General features: G+C 34.3%; 1 protein-coding gene across 3 annotated transcripts in view; it reads left to right on the top strand.

Moving 5' to 3' along the window:
• ATP13A3 (ATPase 13A3) overlaps nt 1-22,606 on the top strand; it is an 81,005-nt gene that overhangs the window by 37,462 nt on the left and 20,937 nt on the right. For all 3 annotated transcript variants that reach the window (XM_054585147.1, XM_054585148.1, XM_054585146.1), the window contains 18 exons: nt 3-182; nt 456-613; nt 1,269-1,457; nt 3,162-3,223; nt 7,080-7,230; nt 10,522-10,638; nt 11,228-11,245; nt 11,589-11,742; nt 11,837-11,957; nt 15,305-15,429; nt 16,864-17,039; nt 17,521-17,643; nt 17,723-17,802; nt 18,424-18,466; nt 18,554-18,663; nt 18,957-19,053; nt 20,154-20,226; nt 21,905-22,082. In XM_054585147.1, the coding sequence (XP_054441122.1) occupies nt 3-182; nt 456-613; nt 1,269-1,457; nt 3,162-3,223; nt 7,080-7,230; nt 10,522-10,638; nt 11,228-11,245; nt 11,589-11,742; nt 11,837-11,957; nt 15,305-15,429; nt 16,864-17,039; nt 17,521-17,643; nt 17,723-17,802; nt 18,424-18,466; nt 18,554-18,663; nt 18,957-19,053; nt 20,154-20,226; nt 21,905-22,082 (2,155 nt within the window). The remainder of the gene's footprint in view (nt 1-2; nt 183-455; nt 614-1,268; nt 1,458-3,161; nt 3,224-7,079; nt 7,231-10,521; nt 10,639-11,227; nt 11,246-11,588; nt 11,743-11,836; nt 11,958-15,304; nt 15,430-16,863; nt 17,040-17,520; nt 17,644-17,722; nt 17,803-18,423; nt 18,467-18,553; nt 18,664-18,956; nt 19,054-20,153; nt 20,227-21,904; nt 22,083-22,606) is intronic.

The raw sequence follows: 22,606 nt of genomic DNA, 5'->3' as shown, positions 1-22,606 counted from the left end.
AGGAGAAAGTGTTCCAGTGACAAAGACTAATTTGCCAAATCCTTCAGTGGACATAAAAGGAATGGAAGATGAACTATATAGTCCAGAAATACATAAACGACACACTTTGTTTTGTGGGACTACTGTTATTCAAACTCGTTTCTACACTGGAGAACTTGTCAAAGCCATAGTAGTTAGAACAGGTAAAAAGCATTTAATTTCTCCTTGCATGGTTTAACATATTTGATGCCTACATAATGTTTAAAAAAGGATTCTGTTTTTAATACTGTGACAGCTATGTATGGTGCCATTTGGGGGACTGGAAATATCGAGGGGAGCACTGTAAATTATATGATTGTCTAACCATTAAGCAGTACACCTGAAACCAATACACACTAAATAAATAAATACTCTTTTTTGAGAGATAATTCTCATTGTCTTTTATGTCATTTTGTTTTTCAATTTTTTTAAAAAAGGATTTAGTACTTCCAAAGGACAGCTTGTTCGTTCCATATTGTATCCTAAACCAACTGACTTTAAACTCTACAGAGATGCCTACTTGTTTCTTCTGTGTCTTGTGGCAGTGGCTGGCATTGGGTTTATCTACACTATTATAAATAGCATTTTAAATGAGGTATGTACATGAGACTCTTAGTAGAGTTTGATTCTTAATTATCAAATGTGAGACTACTGAGGATTTGAAAGGTGGCTAGTGAGAATGAAGAACTAAAATTTTTAAGTTAAATTAATTTAACTTAAAAAGTCATATGAGATTAGTAGCTACTATATTTGAAAGGACAGATACCGAGCATTTTCATTATAGCAGGAAATTCTTTTGAAATGGCTTTGGTTTAGATGGTCTGTCACTTGCTGTCTAGCGACTTAAAAAAGGGAGGGACAACCACATGCTTACCATAAACTTTATTTTTTTAAACTGGGATATGTGACATTGAAGTTATTTGCCATTACTTAATTGGAGGTACTTTTGAGGGATCTTGTCAAATTTCTCTTTCCTATCCCCTATAGAAACTGGTACAGTACAGGGCTTGTAGTAAAAGTCAATATCTGACAAATGTTTGTTGAAGTATGTAGAGTTATTAAAATGAGAATTTCCTTTAAAAATAGCTGTTATTTTATAAACCATTCAGAATTCATTGAGCTTTCTATTTTGCAGTATCTCTAAAGGGAAAAGATTATAAAGGGCTGATAGATGTGTATTTTATTATATAAAATTGAAAATGATTTTCACTAAAGAAATACCCTTACACTTAACTTTTGTGTGATTATAGGTAGAGGTTGGAGTAATAATTATTGAGTCTCTTGATATTATTACAATTACTGTGCCACCTGCACTTCCTGCTGCAATGACTGCTGGTATTGTGTATGCCCAAAGAAGACTGAAAAAAATTGGTATTTTCTGCATCAGTCCCCAAAGGATAAATATCTGTGGACAGCTGAATCTTGTTTGCTTTGACAAGGTTGGTTTAGTTTCATAATTAATTGTTCTCAAAGGTTACTTTGTAGTTTTTAAATACTTGGATTAACGTTTTCTCTATTCTTTAATCAAACAATTTGCACATGTTCTTTAATGTTCCTCTAATTTTGCTCTTTTTCAACTTACTTGGCATATGTATCATCTTTATATTTTTCTTTGCATTATTTTCTTAATTTTAGTATTTTGAATATTACTTATTTGCCCAAATCTGCAGTTATCTAATCATTCATATCCAGAATTATATTTACAAGTAGTAGTAGTAGAGGCTTTCTGATCTTTCATGTTTTTAACAGAACAGGCTCCATACAGATATATTTATTGGAATTTTATTGCTGTTAAGTATGTATGTTAGGCGTTTGCTTTATGATTTTATTGAATATGTTTCAAAATAATGAAGGTAACTGACCTGTGTTTTACATGAAAATAACAGATTTTATACTTGTGTGAAATACATCTTGCCTTTTCTCAACTGAAATTAGTTTTCCTGAAAGTTTTATTTTAAGAGTTAAACCTGGGTAATTGATAAAATAAGAATTTGATTTTTGTGTATCTTCATTATTAAAGGAAATGAGACGCAAAATATTTTTTCTTATTTTATTTATTTTTTATTAAATTTATTGGTAACATTGCTTAATAAGATTATATAAGTTTCAGGTGTACAATTAATACTGTAATACATCGTCTGTATGTTGCAGTATGTGCTCACCACCCAAAGGAGACAAAATATTTTTTAACAAGCATTTGTTGAAAAAAGAAAGATCACATCCCAAGATTAGATTTCATATTTCTCTGTTCAGAAAATTTCACTTAGGCTTTTCTTTTCTTCTTTGGAAATGATAGTAGTAAAATATTTAGGGGGACACAGAAGTACAGAGAAGATCAAGTATACCCATTACCCAGCTTTAACAGTTACCAGCATTTTATCAGTCCCTTATTTTGAAGGTGGCAGCATCAGATATTATTTCACCCATATGCCTCAGTCTGTTTCTCTAGACATTTTTTAAAAAACAGTACCACAATACTATTATAATTTCTCACTACACTTAACAAAATTAACAATTCCTTAATATTAACTAATATCCAGTTTATATTCAGGTTTCTCTGCCTTTCTCAAAATGTCCTGAAATTTTACTCTTGTTTTTTTCAGTCAGAATCCAAATGTTTATATTGCTTACAATTAATCTGTAACAGTTGCTTTTCTTCCCAATCATTTTATAGAAGAAATCAGGCCATTTACATCCTGGATTTGCCTGATGTCTTCTCCTGATGTCTTCTCCTGATGTCTTCTCCTGATGTCATTTAATTTGTTCCCTTCCTTTTTTGTCCTCCTGTGTCCTAATCTCTTTATCCTATGTAGACATCGTTTATTGATTGATAGAGTAATTGGTGTGTTGTTCCACTGTTGGTTTTTTAATAACATAGGCACATAAATATACAGATGTACACATATGCCCTCTTAGACAGGGAGGATCCATGCCGCGAGGAGTACCCCTTTCCCCACTTTTAACTATTTGTCATGGAAGATATTTTGTCTCAGCATGCGGGGATCTTAGTGTTTCCTTTTTTTGTGGTTTGTTCATTTGTTTTAAACAGCTGTATAGTACTCCATTGTATGTATGTAGCAGTTATTTTGTGATTTTGGTTTTTGGAGGCATTATTCATACTTTGTATGCATACTTCTTTTTAGACTGGAACTCTAACTGAAGATGGTTTAGATCTTTGGGGGATTCAACGAGTTGAAAATACACGGTAAATATTAAGTAGCCTTGTTTCTTTTTTAGTAAATTACTAATAAATATTTTAATGTGAAACATTCAAATATATGGAAAGAAATAGTTGACATTTTGTCATATTTGCTTCAGATGTTTTTTTTCCTTTTTTCTTTTTTTTTAATTTTATTTTAATTTATTTTTTCAAATACATTTGTCTCTGCCTCCCCCCACCACTTTCCCTTTCCCCCTCCAGATGTTTTAAAAGACTTAAAATATTACTGATGTTTGCTAAAGTTTTAATCAACCCCTTTCCCTACCCCTACCATCATTCTAAAATTGTGTTCTATTACTATCTTTTCATGTTTTATATTTTCACTACATATGTATCTACCTATACATAAGATCTATCTATAAAAAATATACATAAATGATGTCCTATAGATGTTTTTGCTGCATTTTTGCCACCTAACATTGTTTTGAAGATTTATCAATGTTGATATGTATAGATCTGATTTATTACTCTTAACTGTTGTTTAGTATTCCGTTATATGATTAAACTATAATATCTATTCTACAAATGGACTGTTTCACTTTTTTTCTCCCTTTTCCCTTCCACTTTGATAAACAGTGCCTCAGTTAAAATTCTTATACGCAACTTCTTGTGAGCATGTGTTTGAGTTTCGGTCAGCTTAGTTCCTAAAATGTCAGTGCTTATTTAGCACAGGCATGGCTACAGCCTTAGTAGGTATTGCTTAATTGCTCTCTAAGTGATGGTGCTAACTCACTCTCCCTTGGTAGAGGAGAGCTCCTGTTGATCCACATCCTTGCCAAACTTGATATTGTCAGACTCCTTATTTTTGCCTAATGGATAGATATTAAATGATACTTTATTGTGGCTTTATTTGTAGTTTCTTCATTACTTACAAAGTTGAGCATATTTTCACATTTAGCATTCTTCTGTGTTTTGTCATTTTACAGTCTAATTCTATTGTGTTGTTAACCTTTATCGTATTGATTTGTTAGAAATCCTTCGTATTTTCTGGGTAGTAATCTTTTTCAGGAGCATGCATTTCAGAAGTATTCTATCAGTCTATCTATTCTTTTTGTTGTCTTTTGATGCTTAGAAATTACACTGCTATAGTTGTGTTTATTGTCATTTTTTCCCCTCAAAACTCTGTAGGAGTTTGGCTCACTATTTGGTTCATGCCATTTCACAGTTGCAAACTTATTTATCCCTACTCATATATCTTGCCTTAAATTGTATTTCGTCTAATGTTTTTATGTAGTTACATACCAGCCTTAATTTCCCTAATTTTGCTTTTGGGTATCTTTACTTCTTAATTTTTTTAAAAGATTTTATTTACTTCTTTTTAGTAAGAGGGAAAGGGAAGGAGAAAGAGAGGGAGAGAAACATCAATCGGTTGCCTCTTGTACACCTCCAACCAGGCACCAGGCCTGCAACCCAGGCATGTGCCTTGACCAGAATTGAACTGGTAATCTTCTGGTTTGCAGAACAACACCCAGCCCACTGAGCCATACCAGTCAGGGCACTTCTTAATCTTTTTACCTCTCAATCTCTTTACTTCTCAATCTTTCTGCCTTGTGTTCACATTTAATGTGGTTTCCGATATAATCATACACATATTTTCACATATTTCTTTCTCACATTTTCTCAGAATTTATACATCCTAATCTTTTACTATTTATCCTTAAATTATTAATAATTCATATTAAAAGTCTAAAGTTCATGGGTATCTTTATTGGTTTTGAAATGTCCTCAAACACCATGGACTATAGAATACTTTGATTATTCCCCTCCCTTATATATATTTATTGCATAATATTTGATGATTATGATTTTGGTTTTCTACAGCCTGCATGCTAAAATTTACCAAAGTTTTACAAATATCATTGCTAACCATTGCTGCTTCTATCTCATTCCCCTGAATTAAATTCCACCTTCTGTGACTACATTCTTTGTTTCGCTATCATTCTTGAAAAGTGGTGTAACTGTATAGATTTCTAGGTTGACAGTTGTGTTCTGTCAGCACTTTGAAGGTGTTATTCCATCTCTCCTGACTCCTTTTGTTATTGCTGTTGAGAAGTCTTACTTATTCTCTTTAGTAATCTTTTTGCTTCTTTGTTGTTTTAAAAATATTTCTTTATATTTGATTTCTGCAATTTCACCATCATCTTTTTATTGGTGCAGGACTCATTTTGCTTCTTTATTCTAAGGATTTATGCTTGTCATAAATTCTGGGAATTTTTCAACCTCTTTCTGTTCCAATGTGGCCTTTCCCCTTTTCCTGTTTTTTTCTTCACCTGGAAATCCTAACTGTATGTTGGACAAGAAACTTCATTTGGTTCTTTCCAAATCTACCTCTCCCCTCATGGTATCTTGTTCTTTTTATAAGTCTTTAATGTAAAATGCCTTTTTGCATATTTTTTAGATTGCCATTCTACAGAGTCCAGCGGAAGTAACACCTGCTTGAGTGTGTTTGGTAGGGCACGTGAATGTCTCACACAAGATGGGCAGCAATTTGAGCATTTCACCTAAAATGTATATGTTGTGTTTGAGTGTGCTATTGTTATGTTACAGAATTACATGCTTATGATTTTGTAATAAAAGATTTTTAATGTAATAAACAGGGCATTATTTGTGCTGGACCCTGTATTATCTGAAATTTATGGGATTCTAATTCTGTCTTTATTGTCTGTTGATTAGTGAGAATTGTTTCCTAGTGCATTTTTAAATTATGAACTCATCCTTGGCAGGATTTTCCTGCGAGACTCCCTCTTTTGTGGCTGTGTTGTGGGAGCTTCTCTCTAGAGGGCTTTGCCTTTGCTTGGCCAGGAGCTTGGCCAACAGTGGTATCATTGGTGCCAGACAAACTTTAATGTTACTTTCGTGACTTGGGGATTTTCAAACCAGGCAGTAGCATATAGTAAAACCCAAATCCCTTCCTGAGTAATGTAGTGGTTCAGAGGTTAGTCTCTGTAACCAGACCCGTGGCTGAATCCTTACTTAGTCAGTTAAGTGCTGTGTAACCTTCGCGAATTACTTAACCACTCTGCTTTGGTTTTCTCATCTTTAAAAAGGGGGTAATAAAACAACTTCCTATGCTGTGAGGATGAGATGAGGCAAATATACTTAAAATTTTTTAAAAAGTGACTAATGGACAGTAAATATTATATAGATATTAACTATTTTCTTGAACTCTGGGCAGGGGTTGGGGATGAAAAAGAGATAAGCTTATTGTAAGTTATGCCTTTGTGTCTGTGAGTAAATTTTTTTTAGTATACTGTTTTTCCAAGGATGTAGCTCCTGAAGAACACTAGCTAGTTTAGTTTCAAGTCCCCACTTTGTATGTGACCTGGACTTTGTCTTCTGTTCAGTGTGACTATGTTTGGTGGCTCCTTAGAAGGTTCCCCTCCCTTCTTCCTTCTCCCCCATGTAGTCACAGCATCTGCAAGTTTATACCCCTCTGATTTTCCCTTCCTTCTATTTCTGGCACTTGAAAAATTCCCCTTTTTTCTTGTGAACTTAGTTTTATATTTAAAAGAGTATGTGTTACACATTCATTTTATGTTTTTGTAGAGCTTTTCTAATCTGCCATATGTCCATAGGCAGGAACTTTAATTATTATTTAGTATCTGATATTTTCTACAGTGTTATGTCTGGTCTAGTTATTCAGAATCAGATAATGCTGTAATTTAGTCATGTATAATTTTCATGGAAGAAAATAGTTTTGAATATCTAAAACTTTAGTTAAAATGTGCTGAAGTGCGAACATTTTATTTCCATTTTTTAAAATTATAAAACCTGAATATTATTAGAATATTATCTTGGGCCTTGGAATTCATGAGTCTAATTCAGTGCATTTTCTATTTAGTTTTCTTTTGCCAGAAGAAAACGTTTGCAATGAGATGTTGGTAAAGTCTCAGTTTGTTGCATGTATGGCCACTTGCCATTCACTCACAAAAATTGAAGGAGTGCTTTCTGGTGATCCACTTGATTTGAAAATGTTTGAAGCTATTGGATGGGTAAGTTTAATATTTTTAAAGCACAAGTAACTTTAGGAAGATAAAGTAAAAATTACCTTGCAGAAGTATTGTTTTTGTTGGTTATTTTGGTAACAGTTTGTCTTGTACCATGAAAGGAACTATATAATTTTTAAAGGTGCATCACTGGAGAGATCATTATAATTGTGTAAAAAAACAAATGTCTGTTTTAGTTAAATTGTCTCACTAAAACACCTTTAATAGAGGATGACTTGCCCAGACCCCTGCTTTATGTGTATAATAGATAATCAGCCGTCAGCAACTTGGGGCAGTAAGCCTGAGTCAGTAAGATGATCTTCAGCATCACAATTTATTGGTCAGGTAAAAAAAATACAGAGTAGTGACATGTCTTTAGTGTTCTTTGTCCTCATTTCATACTTCCCATGTCCTTACACACAGAGGTTTGTATTTGGTTTTCCTTGTATATTTTTTGCTATTAATAATTTTCATTTCTTTGTGCTTAATTATGTCCTTTGGTTGTTAACCATTTTACAGCATTCAGTTCTTTTATAGTTTTGTTTTTAAAATTCCTTCAGCATCTGAATGATTTGTTTTCTTTGGACCAGTAGTGTTTTTGTTTTTGTTTTTCTTCCATACTCTTAACACTTTTTTATGCTTTTGGTTTTCATTATACATCTTACTAATACTTTCATATTTAAGAATGAAGGTCTGATTTGAGAACCCTAGATAGCTGCAGTATAGTTTTTATCCTTACCCATATGTATATAAAACTGTTCTCTTGAGCAGCGTCTCCCCTGGAAAGGAAGGCTGACTGCGGGGAGCTTGTGTGTCACGGCTGTGTTGAGGGCAGGCATCCCTCATTTCAGAGGAGCAGAATTAGTCTTCAGGTTGAATTCCTCACATACTCCAGCAGTGCTTGCATAAGTAGGACTTTACTATGGAATATCTCTAATGAAAGACTCCCTTATTTTGATTTCTGGCTTTGTGCTTAGCTCAGCTATTCTGGCTGATAACAAATGTTCCCACCTCTCCTGTATGTCCTCTTGTGTTTATTCCGGGCTCCTGTTTCCTCCCTTGCTATATGCATCAGTAAGGTTCAGGTTTGACTTCGTCTCCATATTGGAAATCTCCTCTCCCTACTTTCCATTTTATTTTACAGGTTTATTTTCTGTGTGTGGGTTTTGTTGAGATTTTGGAAAGGAAGGAGATGAATGAGTGGATGGGTGCTCTGCCAAACACTTGTCAAATTTAATTTTCTAAAGGAGGCCCACTTCATTTGTAGAGAATGAAGCAAAATTGGACTGATTCATTTTTGATATTCTCTCAAGCTTCTCTCCAACTGAATAGATTTTCAGTAGATTTTAGTGTTTTGTTTGTAGAATTTTTTTAAAAATGGGTTAAATAGTAAGTTTGTGTAATAGCATATTTGTTGACTTAATGTTTTGATGCTTGATCTTACCAGAAAGGATTAATGAAATGTTTTCACATAACTGGTCACTACTGCTATTTGGTGTGATATAGGCCCTATGTCTTACTTCAGAGATATTAAAGTATGTCTTAGAATTTTATAAAATTGGCTAACTGGGCATAGTTTCCCTCCCCATCATTTTCTTATTGATTCCTCCAGTTATAGAGTCAAATTAGTTTGTTTTTCATGTATACTTTCAGTACAAGTTCTTATTTGACACCTTTTAACCAGAAAAAGTGTTTTTATAATAAATTTTAAGGTTAGGGTGGTGGCATCCTAACTAGAAGAGTGCAAACTGAAACAGTAAACTCGTATTTTTGGATTTCAGTGTTTTTAACCCATTGGTTCTATCAGCCGTATCTGGGCTACATACTGTGTTTGAACACATTCATGTTAGTAGAAGGGAATTCCTGGATGATAGATGGAAAATTTAGGGACTGTAAGAACATTCACAAAATAAAATAAAATAAAATAAAATAAAATAAGTCTCTAAGCCCTACAGGCTGTAGGAGCAAAATTAGAGAAATTTTTTTCTATTTCTTTATTCCACTTCTAACCTCTTCCTCTTCTCTCCCATGAGTTGCTAGGACTTTAACTAGCTTTGTGGGGGGGTTTTTGTTTGTTTTGTTTTAATTTTATTGATTATATTATTACAGTTGTCCTGATTTTTCCCCCTTAGTCTTCCTCTACCCAGTGCCTCCCATTCCCTCATGCAGTCTCCCCACCATTGTTCATGTCAAGGGGTCATGTGTATAAGTTCTTCGGCTCTTTCATTTCCTGTGCTGTTACTTACATCTCCTTGGCAATTCTGTAACTACGTATTTGTACTTCTTAATCCCCTTACCCCCTCAACCCATCCTCCCTCTGCCCCCTTCCATCTGGCAATCTTCTGGTAAGTAACTTCTTTTCTCTTGCTTTTAAGAGTCTCTCTTTATCTTTAACCTTTGGCCTTTTAACAATGATGTGTCTTGGAGTGGGCCTTTTTGCATCCATTATAATTGGGCCTCTGTGCTTATGGAAAAACAGCTTGGGTGGGCCCATAATTGGTTGGGGTAGAACCTGTGTGGATCTCCAAAGTGGGTCACACAGTGTTAGCCATGTTGATGGAGTCTCAGATATGGCAGCAGCCTACTAGTTCTGTGAGGGGAGGGCCCAGCAGAGGGACAGTGGCCTCTGCTTGTCCCAATGCCAGACACTTCAGTCTCTCCCTGCATACCACTGGTGCCCTTCAAGCTGACACCCTGATTCTGGTGCTCAGAGGGAGCAAGTCTAAGTAGGTGGGTCCCCGTGTGGGTTCCCCAAGAGGAACTGCTTAGGGCTCCAGCAGCCTCCTCCACTGACACAGTGCCCTCTGGTTTTTGCAGCCAGAAGTTGTGGGGACTTAGCTTCCTGGTATTGGAATTGTGGGTCTCAGATTCCTTGCTCCCTGGATATCCCTCCCAAATTTTTATCCATATGGGTCTGGGGACAGCCCATTCCGTGTCTGTGCCCCTACTACCAGTCTGAATGGATGTGGTTCCTTCAATTCAGTAGTTACCAGATTTCCATTCAACTGAATTTCTGATGTTCCTGAGTGATGGATGTTCTATATTTTACTTGTAATTTTGATGTGGTTGAGCGAAGAGGTGAGCCATGTCTGCCTACATTGCCATCTTGACTGGAAGCCCCTCGCTTTGTTTTTATTTTGTTTTATTTATGCTAATAATCTAGTAATGCTCATTTATTCTTTGGACAGTAATTCTTTTCTTCCTTCACTGAAAATAGCCATAGTGTTTTGTTTAAAAAATGGAGCCAGTAAATTCAGTTTCATAAAACAATATGGTGAATATTTTTTTTCCTTTCAGATCCTGGAAGAAGCAACTGAAGAGGAAACAGCACTTCATAATAGAATTATGCCAACTGTGGTTCGTCCTCCAAAACAACTGCTTCCTGAATCTACACCTGCAGGAAACCAGGAAATGGTGCGAAATCACTTTAGGTCGATTATATTGTTGATGCCCATATTTAATCCTAAATTTGGAATATAACTAGAAGATGAAACTACATGCCCTTTAGCTCTCATGCAGATATGAATATTTTAACTGTGTTTATTAGCAACTATACCTGGGCCGTTCCATTCTTTGTGAAATATTGATATTTATTTCTTAGTACCATTACTGTACTTTCATATTTCCTGAGCAGCTTAGTGCCTTGTGATTTAGATACATGGTGACATGGTAGTTAATTCTTTTAAATTGCACCTGTATTCCTAGAATTTCATAAAAAATATATGTGAGAAGCTTTATTTTTAGTTGAATATTTAAATATATTTTCCTTAGTTTATTTTAGTACTTAAATGTTAATATTCTAGGATAACGGTATTTGAAAATTTAATTTTTTTTCTTTTAAATGGGAGACAGGGGAGAAGCAAACTTGAAACATGACTGAAATAATCGAAGTTCCTTGCTGTTTTTCAGATAGTGTTTTAGGGATGCATTTTTTTTTTTATTTTGAGTATATTAATGGACTTAATCTGTACTATTTTCTTTATTCTTTTTGTTTTGTTTTTAGGAGCTGTTTGAACTTCCAGTAAGTAAAGAATGTTTACTTGTTATCTAAGGATATTTGTTTTAATTTTTAAAGAATAATAAGTGCGCCCTGACCAGCATGGCTTAGTTGGTAGATCATTACCTCACAAAGTGAAAGGTCCCCAGTTAAATTCCCAGTTGGGGCACATCCCTGGGTTGCAGGCCAGGTCCCTGGTTGGGGGCTTGCAAGAGCCAACCAATCAATATTTCTGTCACACATCTATGTTTCTCTTTCTCTTCCTCTCTTTTTCCTTCTTTTCCCCTTTCTCTAAAAAATAAATAAAAATATTTTTTTTTAAAAGAGAGAATAACCCATGCTTTGTGCATCTCTTGAAATTATGCAGGCTATTTATGAGATAGGAATTGTTCGCCAGTTCCCATTTTCTTCTGCTTTGCAACGTATGAGTGTGGTTTCAAGGGTACTAGGGGATAAGAAAATGGATGCCTACATGAAAGGAGCACCTGAGGTCATTGCCAGTCTTTGTAAACCTGAAACAGGTAAGGAGCCAGTGAGACTTTGAATAAAATTCTGATATTTATGTAAGTCTGTATTAGCAGTTCTAACAGTGGTATTTATTTTTTCCTGTTCAAGTTCCTGTTGATTTTGAAAACGTTTTAGAGGATTACACTAAACAGGGCTTCCGTGTAATTGCTCTTGCACACAAAAAATTGGAGTCAAAGCTGACATGGCATAAAGTACAGAATATTAGCAGGTACAGTTGATGAACAGTTTTTCTACAGTTTTTTCAATAATGTCATTTATGTTTGTATAAGTTACATATAATTTGTATGTAGTTGAGTATTAAATATTTATTGCATGTATGCAGGTAAACATAATGCATATTTTGTTTTAGTTGATTGAGATAAAAGTACAGCTCTTTGGAACTATTTTCAATTTATTTGTTAGATATTTATTGAATCCCTCCCTGCTAGGTGTCAGGCATGTTCTAGGAGCATAATTATGTTTTAATAAACAGTTTTATTTTTCCTAATTGATCAGCTTGCTCTTGCCCAGTAGTTGGAACCAAGTACTTATTTAGTTTGAGTATCATGAATCACAATGTCAAATTCCCTCTACCTCAAACATCAGATGATATTGCCAGCATCACATTTTCTTCCATGTACTTCCAAAACACTTCCAGATACGGGTTTTATGTTCAAGGATTGTTACTTTTACTGTAACCGATATAGACCTACCCTTTGAAGATAATGTTTTTATTTAGGACTTTTTCATGGTATACCTGCTTATTTGGCCTGTGAAATAGCCTTCTCCTTCTCCATCCCCACTGCCATTAACTATAATTCAGGGACTTAACTCTTTTTTTTGTAGTCTTTTCTTTCTGTAATCTATATTGTGCACTGCTCCAGAGAGAGCTTTTTAACAGTCTCCTACCTGGCATTCTTATAAATGGCTCCCTATCACTGATGGAGGAGTTCACAATCAGGGATATGCATTGGGAAAGAAAACAAAACATGTAATTTTTTAAATAAGCAAATGATACAAATAGGTAAATATCAGAAAGAAAGTACAAATGACCAGTGAACACATGAAAATGATAGGATACTTTAGTTCTTGGGGAACTACAAAATGAAACCACAGTGTGACATCACATTTTTCCTAAAGTTGGTGAAAATTGGCAAGATTGATAGTAGCAAGTTTTTAGCAAAGGTTTGAGAAATTTGTAGCAAATAACATACTGCTACTACAGTATTGTAAATTCTAAAGAACATTTAAATTTGCTTATATCATTTGACCTACTAGCTAGTGGAGTTTTAGGAATCCATCCTAAGGAAATACTTCTCCATGTGCATAAGTTCCTGTTTAACAGTACAAATAACATAATACTCACCAATAGGGCAGTAATTAAATGATGGACCATTAGAACTTCTGTTAATTATTCCAGACATATTAAGTAAAAAGTGTTTGTATTAACAATCCTGTTTTACTGAGAGAGAATTAAAGGAGTCGAGTGGATAGCCAAATTAACTAAAAGGAAAAACTGCATTAGGAATTCTAACTATAAAACATTATTTGAGGGACGTGGTCTAATCGTGAATGTTTCAAAACAAAAAGCAATGACTCAATGATCTGATACATATGCATGATTGGGAGGTGAAATGTAAAATATTATATCCTGATTCCTGTGAAGGGCTTATTAGGCTCTTCTTTTCTCTATAGCCTCACCTCTTGCCATTTCCCTTCTAAGGACTAATTGTTGAGTTGACTATAGTTCTTGAGTATATTATATTCAGACATCCCTTTCCAACTAGGATTTCAAGATGCAACTTCACCAGTCATGGAGAAGTTTTCATGACCACACATGAAAAATGCTCTTGAATAGGCTATATTTCTTCTGCCCAGAATACCCTGTCCTTCCCTGTCATCTGTTCTCTCTCTGCTCCCCTTCATCCTCATCCGTAAGCTGAGACCTTTGTGGTTTCAGTCGGTCTTCTGAGAATAGGTTTTGGCATTTCTCTTACAGCTTGAATCTTTATACTTTGAATTAAATATTGTACTGTTAATTAAAGAGAGGGCAAAATTTCCACGACCTGTATTATAGGAAAGTTAGGAAACCAGCTGCAGCCAGAAAGTGCTCTAGTACCTCATAGGAAAATGGCTGCAGCGCTTTAGACCCAGTAGTTTCACATTTACAGAGCTTTGTACTTTGAATTGCATTTTTCAGGTTTCAAGGCTTGTTTCTCCTATTGCTACCAGCAATATCATTTATATCAAGTTTTCTAACTGTTCTTTAATACCCTTAACACCCGTTGTCCTAAATTACATTTCAGCCCTGGCTGGTGTGGCTCAGCCGGCCTGTGAACCAAAGGATCACAGGGTTCGATTCTCAGTCAGGGCACGTGCCTGGGTTGCAGGCCAGGTCCCCAGTTGGAGGCACGCGAGAGGCAACCGCACATTGATATTTCTCTTCCTCTGTTCCTCCCTCCCTTCCCCTCTCTCTAAAAATAAATAAATAAAATGTTTATGTTAAAAATATCAATTCTTGTTTAAAAGAGAATAATTACATAACAAAGATGTTTAGGTTTATAGCTATGTAAAGGACTTCTATTGTTAATTTTTGTGTAGATAAACCACTTGGTTATTGCAAGTCTGAAATTTTGGTCCCTAACTTCAAGCACCTTTCTCTATTGGAAAAAAAAAAAATTCCTCTGATTTAATTTTGGTAGCTATAGATTTCTTTAACACAACTATCACTGAACAGACTTCATCTCCATTATTGTACTGAAGCATGTATCATTTTTGCATGTATCACTTTGTTTGCATGTCTGTTTCCTCACAAAAGCATATTGAGAGTAGAGATCATGTCTTTTCATCTTGGACATCCCAGTGACTACCATATACTTCATGCATTATTCAACTATTTGAAGGAATAGCATCCTCATAACTACTGAACATGAATAAATATTCTCAAAGACTTATCTTTGGGTTCCAAGTAGAAGTCATTGTTGGATTGCTGATGCTTCTTAGATCATACTTCGAGGATCAACAGCTTGATCAAGAATTTTATAAAATTCACCAAAAACTTGAAAATGAATCTAGTTAAACTGTATCAAATGTGCTTATGGGACAGTTTTTCTTTTTTCTTAACATTTAAGTTAGGGTATGCTGTCTGGGGACAGCAAAAATAGATTTATTTATGCTTGCTCATTTGGTAAGTAGGATAGAAGGTGAGCATTCCTTAGTACCACAAGTATTCGGTGTCTTAGAAAGGTATAGAGTTCTCCTTTGATATCTGTGTGGGGATTGGTTCCCAGAACCCTCCTGAGACTATGGAGAGCCAGCTATACATTTCCAAATGATTTTTACATTCCTGTATTTCAAAAGGTAAAATTTAATTTCAAAATGTATTTTTTGGGAATCATTTTTCTAAGTTTAAAATTTTTGAGATGTTAAACTCATAAACACATATGTGGTTTATTCTGTACATAAAATGTCTTAATTTATAATTTACAGATATTTTAAATTGCTTTATCAATATGAAGAGAAAATAACCTGTTCTCTCGACTGAACCATTATATGTTAAAATTTCTTTTTCTGTAGAGATGCCATTGAAAACAACATGGATTTTATGGGATTAATTATAATGCAGAACAAATTAAAGCAAGAAACCCCTGCAGTACTTGAAGATTTGCATAAAGCCAACATTCGCACTGTCATGGTCACAGGTTAGACTTTATAAAAGGACTCAGGAAAAATTGAGTGTGACTCTTAGAGTTCAAGATGTATAATACTGAGAAATGATCAGTTGTTTATAAAAGTCTGTTATGTAGTGGCTCCATCCCACATTGCCCTATTTCAGCTCTGAATATTTTTCAAGGTGTAAGATAAATTTGCAATACTCTTGAAGTCTAACAAACTCTATTAATGAGTATGGTAAGATAATGAAGGGCACACTATAAAATCGTAAACTCTGCTTTATCTGAAAATGATTAATAGATACTTGTTAGCATTAAATTTTTGTAAGTTAGTACATTTATCATAATCACTTTGAATCAGCATAGAAGTGGAAATAGACATCTTTTGGTTTGTTTTTTTTAACTGCTATATCTGACTAATTCTCCTGGTGTTACAGTAGTATTGATAGTATTAGATAATTGCCATCCCTTAGCTGTGTGCAATTGTGGCAGCTCTGAGTATTTTTTTCTTAGTAAGTAATCAGAATTAAGATACTCACTTATGGCATTTATGTGTTCAGCAAGACTTACATGGTAAAGGCCTGAGCACATTTTTATGTTTTAGACTGTGAGATTCATCTCATAGCATCCTTATTACTATATAGCTCAAGAAGTAAATTTATTAGCATCCCAACGATTCTTGGTTTTCATGACTCCTTTAAAGCACTTTCCATCTCTGTTTGTTCCCCTCTTTCTCTGCCATGACTCACTTTGGCTTTGTTGTCCCAAGGGGCCTACCTGGTTACAGGAAGATACCCTTGGATAAAGAGTGTGGGAGTGGGGGGAAAATGATACTGCCCCTCAGTTCTGGTAGCAATGGGCTCCTAAGGCTTTTGCCAGCGTCTCCTCTAAGCTAATATTTTCTTCTCTTGATATTGCCTTATAGTGCTGGTCTTCTTTCTTTCTCATGTCTGACTTGCTTCTCTTTACATCTTGTAAAGATTGTATTCTTATTATCTTGCTTATCTTTTAGTTTTGTGTAGTGTTGCTTTTGTAATTCATTGTATTTTTTTCCCCTCCTTGTGGTACTATTCTAGCATTCTTGTACACATCACCAATCACTTTTAGGTTATTTCAACAAACATTTATTTAACACCTGCTCTGTATGTAGCACTGTGCCACATGTTGCGTGGATACTACTAGTGAATAGCTCAAAAAGATTGATAATGTATTTGATTTTAAAAATTGTGGGTGAGAATGTTCTGACTATTTAGTTATATATATGCTTGAATTATTTGAGGCTTCCTTTGTTAAGTATGTTCTGATTTTATTATTTTTAAACTCCAAGAGTAAAGACGATACATTATCTTTATTTTGCTCAGCCCAGGCATGGGGAGTGTAGTAGACCCTCAATAAGTATTTGTTGGTTAATACATTTATGTTTCTATTTTAATTTGAATGTGTTTTCAATATTTTGAAAATTAGGTGACAACATGTTGACTGCTGTCTCTGTGGCCAGAGACTGTGGAATGATACTACCTCAGGATAAAGTTATTATTGCTGAAGCATTACCTCCAAAGGATGGAAAAGTGGCCAAGATAAATTGGCATTATGCAGACACCCTGACACAGTGCAGTAATTCATTACCAATTGATTCGGAGGTAATGTCAAGATGAATCTTCTCTTCTGAAGCTTGCTTGTTTTAATTTAGTCTAAAGAAATGTGGCACACTAACATACAACAAAACAAAAAGTAAACAAAAACAGAAACCTGGGTTTCTGGTTCATTAGAATCAGGAATTCCAATGTTTAAATTTTGATAGACAAAGCTGAGAAGCACAATTTTAAAGTATATAAATCCCAAAGATTTATCCTATTTTAGAAGTAGTAATAAATGATGCAGCTGGACGATAATATTTGGTTCATGGTCATTTCAAGTTGTAGCAGATATTTAGCCTTTAATTTTTTAAAAATAAACATAGATATGCTTAAAATTGTATTTCCCTTTACTTTCAATAAATGTTCAGTGTCACATGTAAAATACCAAATGAAAGAATTTAGTTTTGGATCAACTACATTTCAAATAGGGGTAGTGTTACTTGGTTTGGCTGCCTAAATATTGTTCTGAATGTCATGTACACAGGCTATTCCAATTAAATTGGTCCATAATAGCTTAGAGGATCTTCAGGTGACTCGTTATCATTTTGCAATGAATGGAAAATCATTTTCAGTGATACTGGAGCATTTTCAAGACCTTGTTCCTAAGGTTAGTGATTTGGGTTTGTGTATGCATTCACATAAATACACTCTAAAAATTATTTTAAAGAAATTCATATTTTTTCCAGTTGATGTTGCATGGCACCGTGTTTGCTCGTATGGCACCTGATCAGAAGACACAATTAATAGAAGCACTGCAAAATGTAGAGTAAGTATTGGTGTGTGTTTGTGTTTTCTTAGAAACGAATTGTTTCACTTTCAAATCCCAAAAAGTATTAATAACTAATATTTCATTATATAATATTGTCCCCTATTAGATAGATGATAACTTTGTCCATTTGAAAGAAGCTTATGTGCTTATGTAGGATTTTGCAGCTTAAGTCCAATAGCCACAATTTCTTTTCCAGGTAATCTGTGAGGTAGACTTCAATCATTTCAGTTTGAGAGAAGTGACTTGATAACTTTAGTAAATAATTATGTTCCAAGTTTTTAAGGGAGAACTCTTTACTGATAGCCTTAAAGAAAATGTCCTAAAGACTGTACAAGCTCAAGTACTTTGCTCTAAAGATTAGGAAGTTGAGATGTCAAAATGATAAACTGATTTGTCCATCTTGTGACAAAAAGGGCAATACCCATGTCATATGACATGCAGGCTGGTGCTATTTGCAAAGTAACATGCCTGTGGTCATTGTAATGAAAAGATTCGTTTGTTTCACTGGAAGAACCTTGGTTTCTTAGCTCTCCATAATACTATATTGACGAAACTTTAGGTAAATATTGTATATTTTAAGAAATTAATCAAAATCTTAATATAATTTTTGTTTCTTAGTTACTTTGTTGGGATGTGTGGTGATGGTGCAAATGATTGTGGTGTAAGTATAATTTTTGTGATTTCTAGTTCTTTCTCTAGCTTAAGTCACATTCACAAAACTCAACTAGTTTCCTTTTTAAACTTTCAGGCTCTAAAGAGGGCACATGGAGGCATTTCCTTATCAGAGCTTGAGGCTTCAGTGGCATCTCCCTTTACCTCCAAAACTCCTAGTATTTCCTGTGTGCCAAACCTTATCAGGTAGTACAAATTGAAAATTTTCCCATTATCTCTGTAGCTTGCTTTAATGGAATTAGAAGAAATTTATCATAGAAAGTAATATGAATTTGTTTTCATGGTATATTTTATGTTACTTATTAGCAAAAGATTGATTTTTACTCATCTCTTCCAGTACTGTTTTGGCTTAGTTCTTTGTGTAGAAATGTGCTTTATTGTAGCTGTTTAATATTGATGTTCATCTGTCAAGATATGATTGTGGTTTGGAAGAGGAGTTTAAAATGCCTTTATTCACGTGCCAACATTTGTTTTCACAGGGAAGGCCGTGCTGCTTTAATGACTTCCTTCTGTGTGTTTAAATTTATGGCTTTGTACAGCATTATACAATACTTCAGTGTTACTCTACTGTACTCCGTGAGTACTGATATTGCTTACAGAGAGGACACTTAGTGTTAAGGCATTCAAATTAAGATCTGAGCCTGTATGTTTGATTTTGAATGCATCCATTAATTATGGAACTTACTTAAGAAGCTATAAATGTTTCTTTAGTTTACTGTGTTTTGTGTAGCAAATTGAAAAACCTCATTAATCTGGAATAACATTTTCCCTAAGGCCAACAACTGTGGCCGAACCTTGTGAATAAAAGATGATTGTTTGTTTGTTTTTTGCCTTTAGCACAACTTGGACATCTCTCTTAGAAATCTTCCAAATGTTGAGCTGCAACATATTTTAGAATTACATTAACTTTGCTGTAGATTTACAGGAAAAGGCCAGAATGAGAAAAGATGTTTCAGCAGTAGTTGTAGGACATTATGAATTTGGAGAAAAAGCTTGAACAGTGGTATCCATAGGTACTCCATCCAATTTTATACTTGGAATTATCTCACTTTAGACATCTCTCTATTAGGGGTGTCCAACCCACTGCCGGCAGGCCACATGCAGTCCAGGATAGCTATGAATGCAGCCCAACACAAACTTGTAAATTTACTTAAAAACTTTTTTTGGCTCATCAGTTTTTGTTAGTGTTTGCATATTTAATATGTGGCCCAAGACAAATCTTCCAGTGTGGCCCAGAGACGCCAAAAGGTTGGACACCCCTGTGAGTCTAAATGAACATTGGTGACATCCCAAGGTGTCTTTGTGAAACTATACTGTTTTATCATTTGTAGATAGTATCATGAGGGATGTTGTTAGATATTAAGGAAACTTCAAGATGCTAATATTCAAGAATATTGAATATTGTGAGAAAAGTTTCTTTTCCTTTTGCCAGAAAACTTTTAAAATATTTTTATTGAATGAATCATAATGACATGCCTTTTATACTAATATATTAAATTGAGTGTTTGCAAATTCATTATATTTCACTGGTTTGAATGGCAAATGTATTTAACTTTTTCAGCAGGTCCAAGTATCATTTAGCAGAAATTATTTGGAGGGGGGGTAACTAAAACCAGAAAATTGATATAAAAATAGTTCCTGAAAACTACTTACGTGTTTAAAAATTACTTCTGTAGGTGTTAAGTAACCTAGGAGACTTCCAGTTTCTCTTCATTGATCTGGCAATCATTTTGGTGGTGGTATTTACAAGTGAGTATTTTGTTATGGATTTCAAAGCATATGAAATTATAATGTGACTTACTGAACTTTGGTAAATTTAAGTGAACAGTTATAATACTGTGCCTACCTCTCCAGATTTCTAGTAAATATTCCCTTTATTACCAATTGCTTATATTTTGCCCCATTTGTTTTATTGTTCTGTCTTCACTCTTTTCTGAAATATTTGAGAGTAAGTTGTGTTATCATGCCTCCTTTCTTCTGAATATTTTAGTACACATTGCCTAAAAGCAAAGCCATTCTATTGCATAATTAAGCATAATTATAAAGATCAGGAAATTTAACACCAATACGATATTATCCATAGCTGAAATTCATGTTCTGTCATATGTCCCAGTGATGTCCTTTACACCTGTTCCCCTGGTCCCTTAGTCCCTAATCAAAGCTCACAAACTCCATATAATTATAATGTCTCTTTAGTTCTTTAATCTAGAATATTGCATCAGCCTTTTTTGGGGGGCCTCTTGACAATGACATTTATGAAAGAAGCTGTATCAGTTATATGGCACTGTCTCATGTTCATTAGACTTGGGCTATGAATTCTTGGTGGGAATATTGCAGACATGACTGCGTCCTTCTAGGTACACCTTATAAGGAGACAAAAGATGATGGTTTTTTCCTACCATTGGTGATGTTCACATCAAAATAAATAATGATGGTAATGGGATCTGACCCATTTAATCAAAAAAAATTTATAAGTTGATACTGGCAGGCAGACAGGCAATGAATGAATGAATGAATAAGAGAGTGAATAAATGGGAGAGAAGGGAAAGTTCTTCCTTACAATAAAATACTAAGTAATAAATACAGATGGAATGATGGACTGAAACCATGGAAAGATCCTGCCTGGTCTTACTGACATTTTAGGCCAAATAATTTTTTGTTGTGAGGAACTACTCTGTACATTGTAGGATGCTTACCAGCATCTCTGGCCTCTACCCTTCTAGATGCCAGTTAACACTCTCCCAGTTGTGACAACCAAAAGTATCTTCAGACACTGTCAAATGTTCCCTGATGGGAACATTTGGAAATGTTGGATGAGAATGACTTATTTAGATAGTCTTTAATGGATGCTAAAACAAGTGAGTGAAAGTTTGATGAGGAAAGAGATTTTTACATAGTCTCAGTATACAAATTACTTAGGTATAAAGAAAAAAATGGAAACTTGACAGTGGAGAAACTCTGTAGATGCCAGTTTAATAAGTAATCAAAGCCTTTTTAAATTTTACTGTTATGTTTATATTGCATCAAACCTTTTTTAACGTCTTATTAAGAGGAAGAAATGTGTATTAATTTAACTGTCGTATTACAATTAAAGATTTAAAAATAACTTCTTAGTTAAACATACAGGGTGGTCGTTAATCTTAGTTTATATGCTTCTATTTAGTATTCTTTTTACATGTATTAATGTTTCCTCTGAATTTCAGTAGACTAATTTAAAAAGTACTCCTGAGTCATTTTTGGAAAAGCCTAAATTCTTTACTTTTGCAGATTATTTATGGACATCTGGCTTGGTTTTCAAACATTTTTCATATTAAAGATTTGTTAGACAAAAACAAATTTTTTAAGTTCCTAAATGAATCTAATTATGTATTTTATAGTGACAAATTAATTTAGCTACAAACCTTTAATCTTTTTCTTCTCAATATAGTGAGTTTAAATCCTGCGTGGAAGGAGCTTGTGGCACAAAGACCTCCTTCAGGTCTTATATCGGGGGCTCTTCTCTTCTCCGTTTTGTCTCAGATCATCATCTGCATTGGATTTCAATCTTTGGGGTTTTTTTGGGTTAAGCAGCAACGTTGGTATGAAGTATGGCATCCACATTCAGAGTAAGTTGGTCAATCCATTTAAAAATCTGTGTGAAATGTATGTAATATACATGTATGTAAAAATAAGTCTAAAAATTTATATAAAAGATTTGCATGCAGCTTGATTACACACTTAAATAATTTGGCCTGTATTGGACTTTATGTCATGATACTACTTCTGTCTGCAGGAAGATGGCCTGCCAAGATCTTAATAATCACTGCCAAGATGTAGACATTGGCCCAGGTTCCTAATTTGCTGTTGAGCCTTGCTTTCCTTATCTGTAAACGAGAAAGTTGAAGTTAATCACTAGGGTCTCTTCTAAACCCAGATGTTGGCGCGTCTAACTTTTCTAACCCCTGTTTAGGAAATGAGATTTTAAAACCTGAATTCTTTAAAAGTATTATTTGTTTATAGATAGAGTGTTCTACAGTTCACAGATCATAACATTAATTAATTAAACATATAAGCAAATCACTAAGGTAATTTTGTAGATTTAAATTTTCAGGTCCAAACAACTAGCTTGCTTGATTGGAGGAGATTGCTC

This window comes from Pteronotus mesoamericanus, unplaced genomic scaffold (genome assembly GCF_021234165.1).
Source record: "Pteronotus mesoamericanus isolate MK-2021 breed Mesoamerican mustached bat unplaced genomic scaffold, CSHL_Meso_final contig_82, whole genome shotgun sequence".
NCBI classification, from domain to species: Eukaryota; Metazoa; Chordata; class Mammalia; order Chiroptera; family Mormoopidae; genus Pteronotus; species Pteronotus mesoamericanus.
This window is presented reverse-complemented; position numbering and strand designations above follow the sequence as displayed.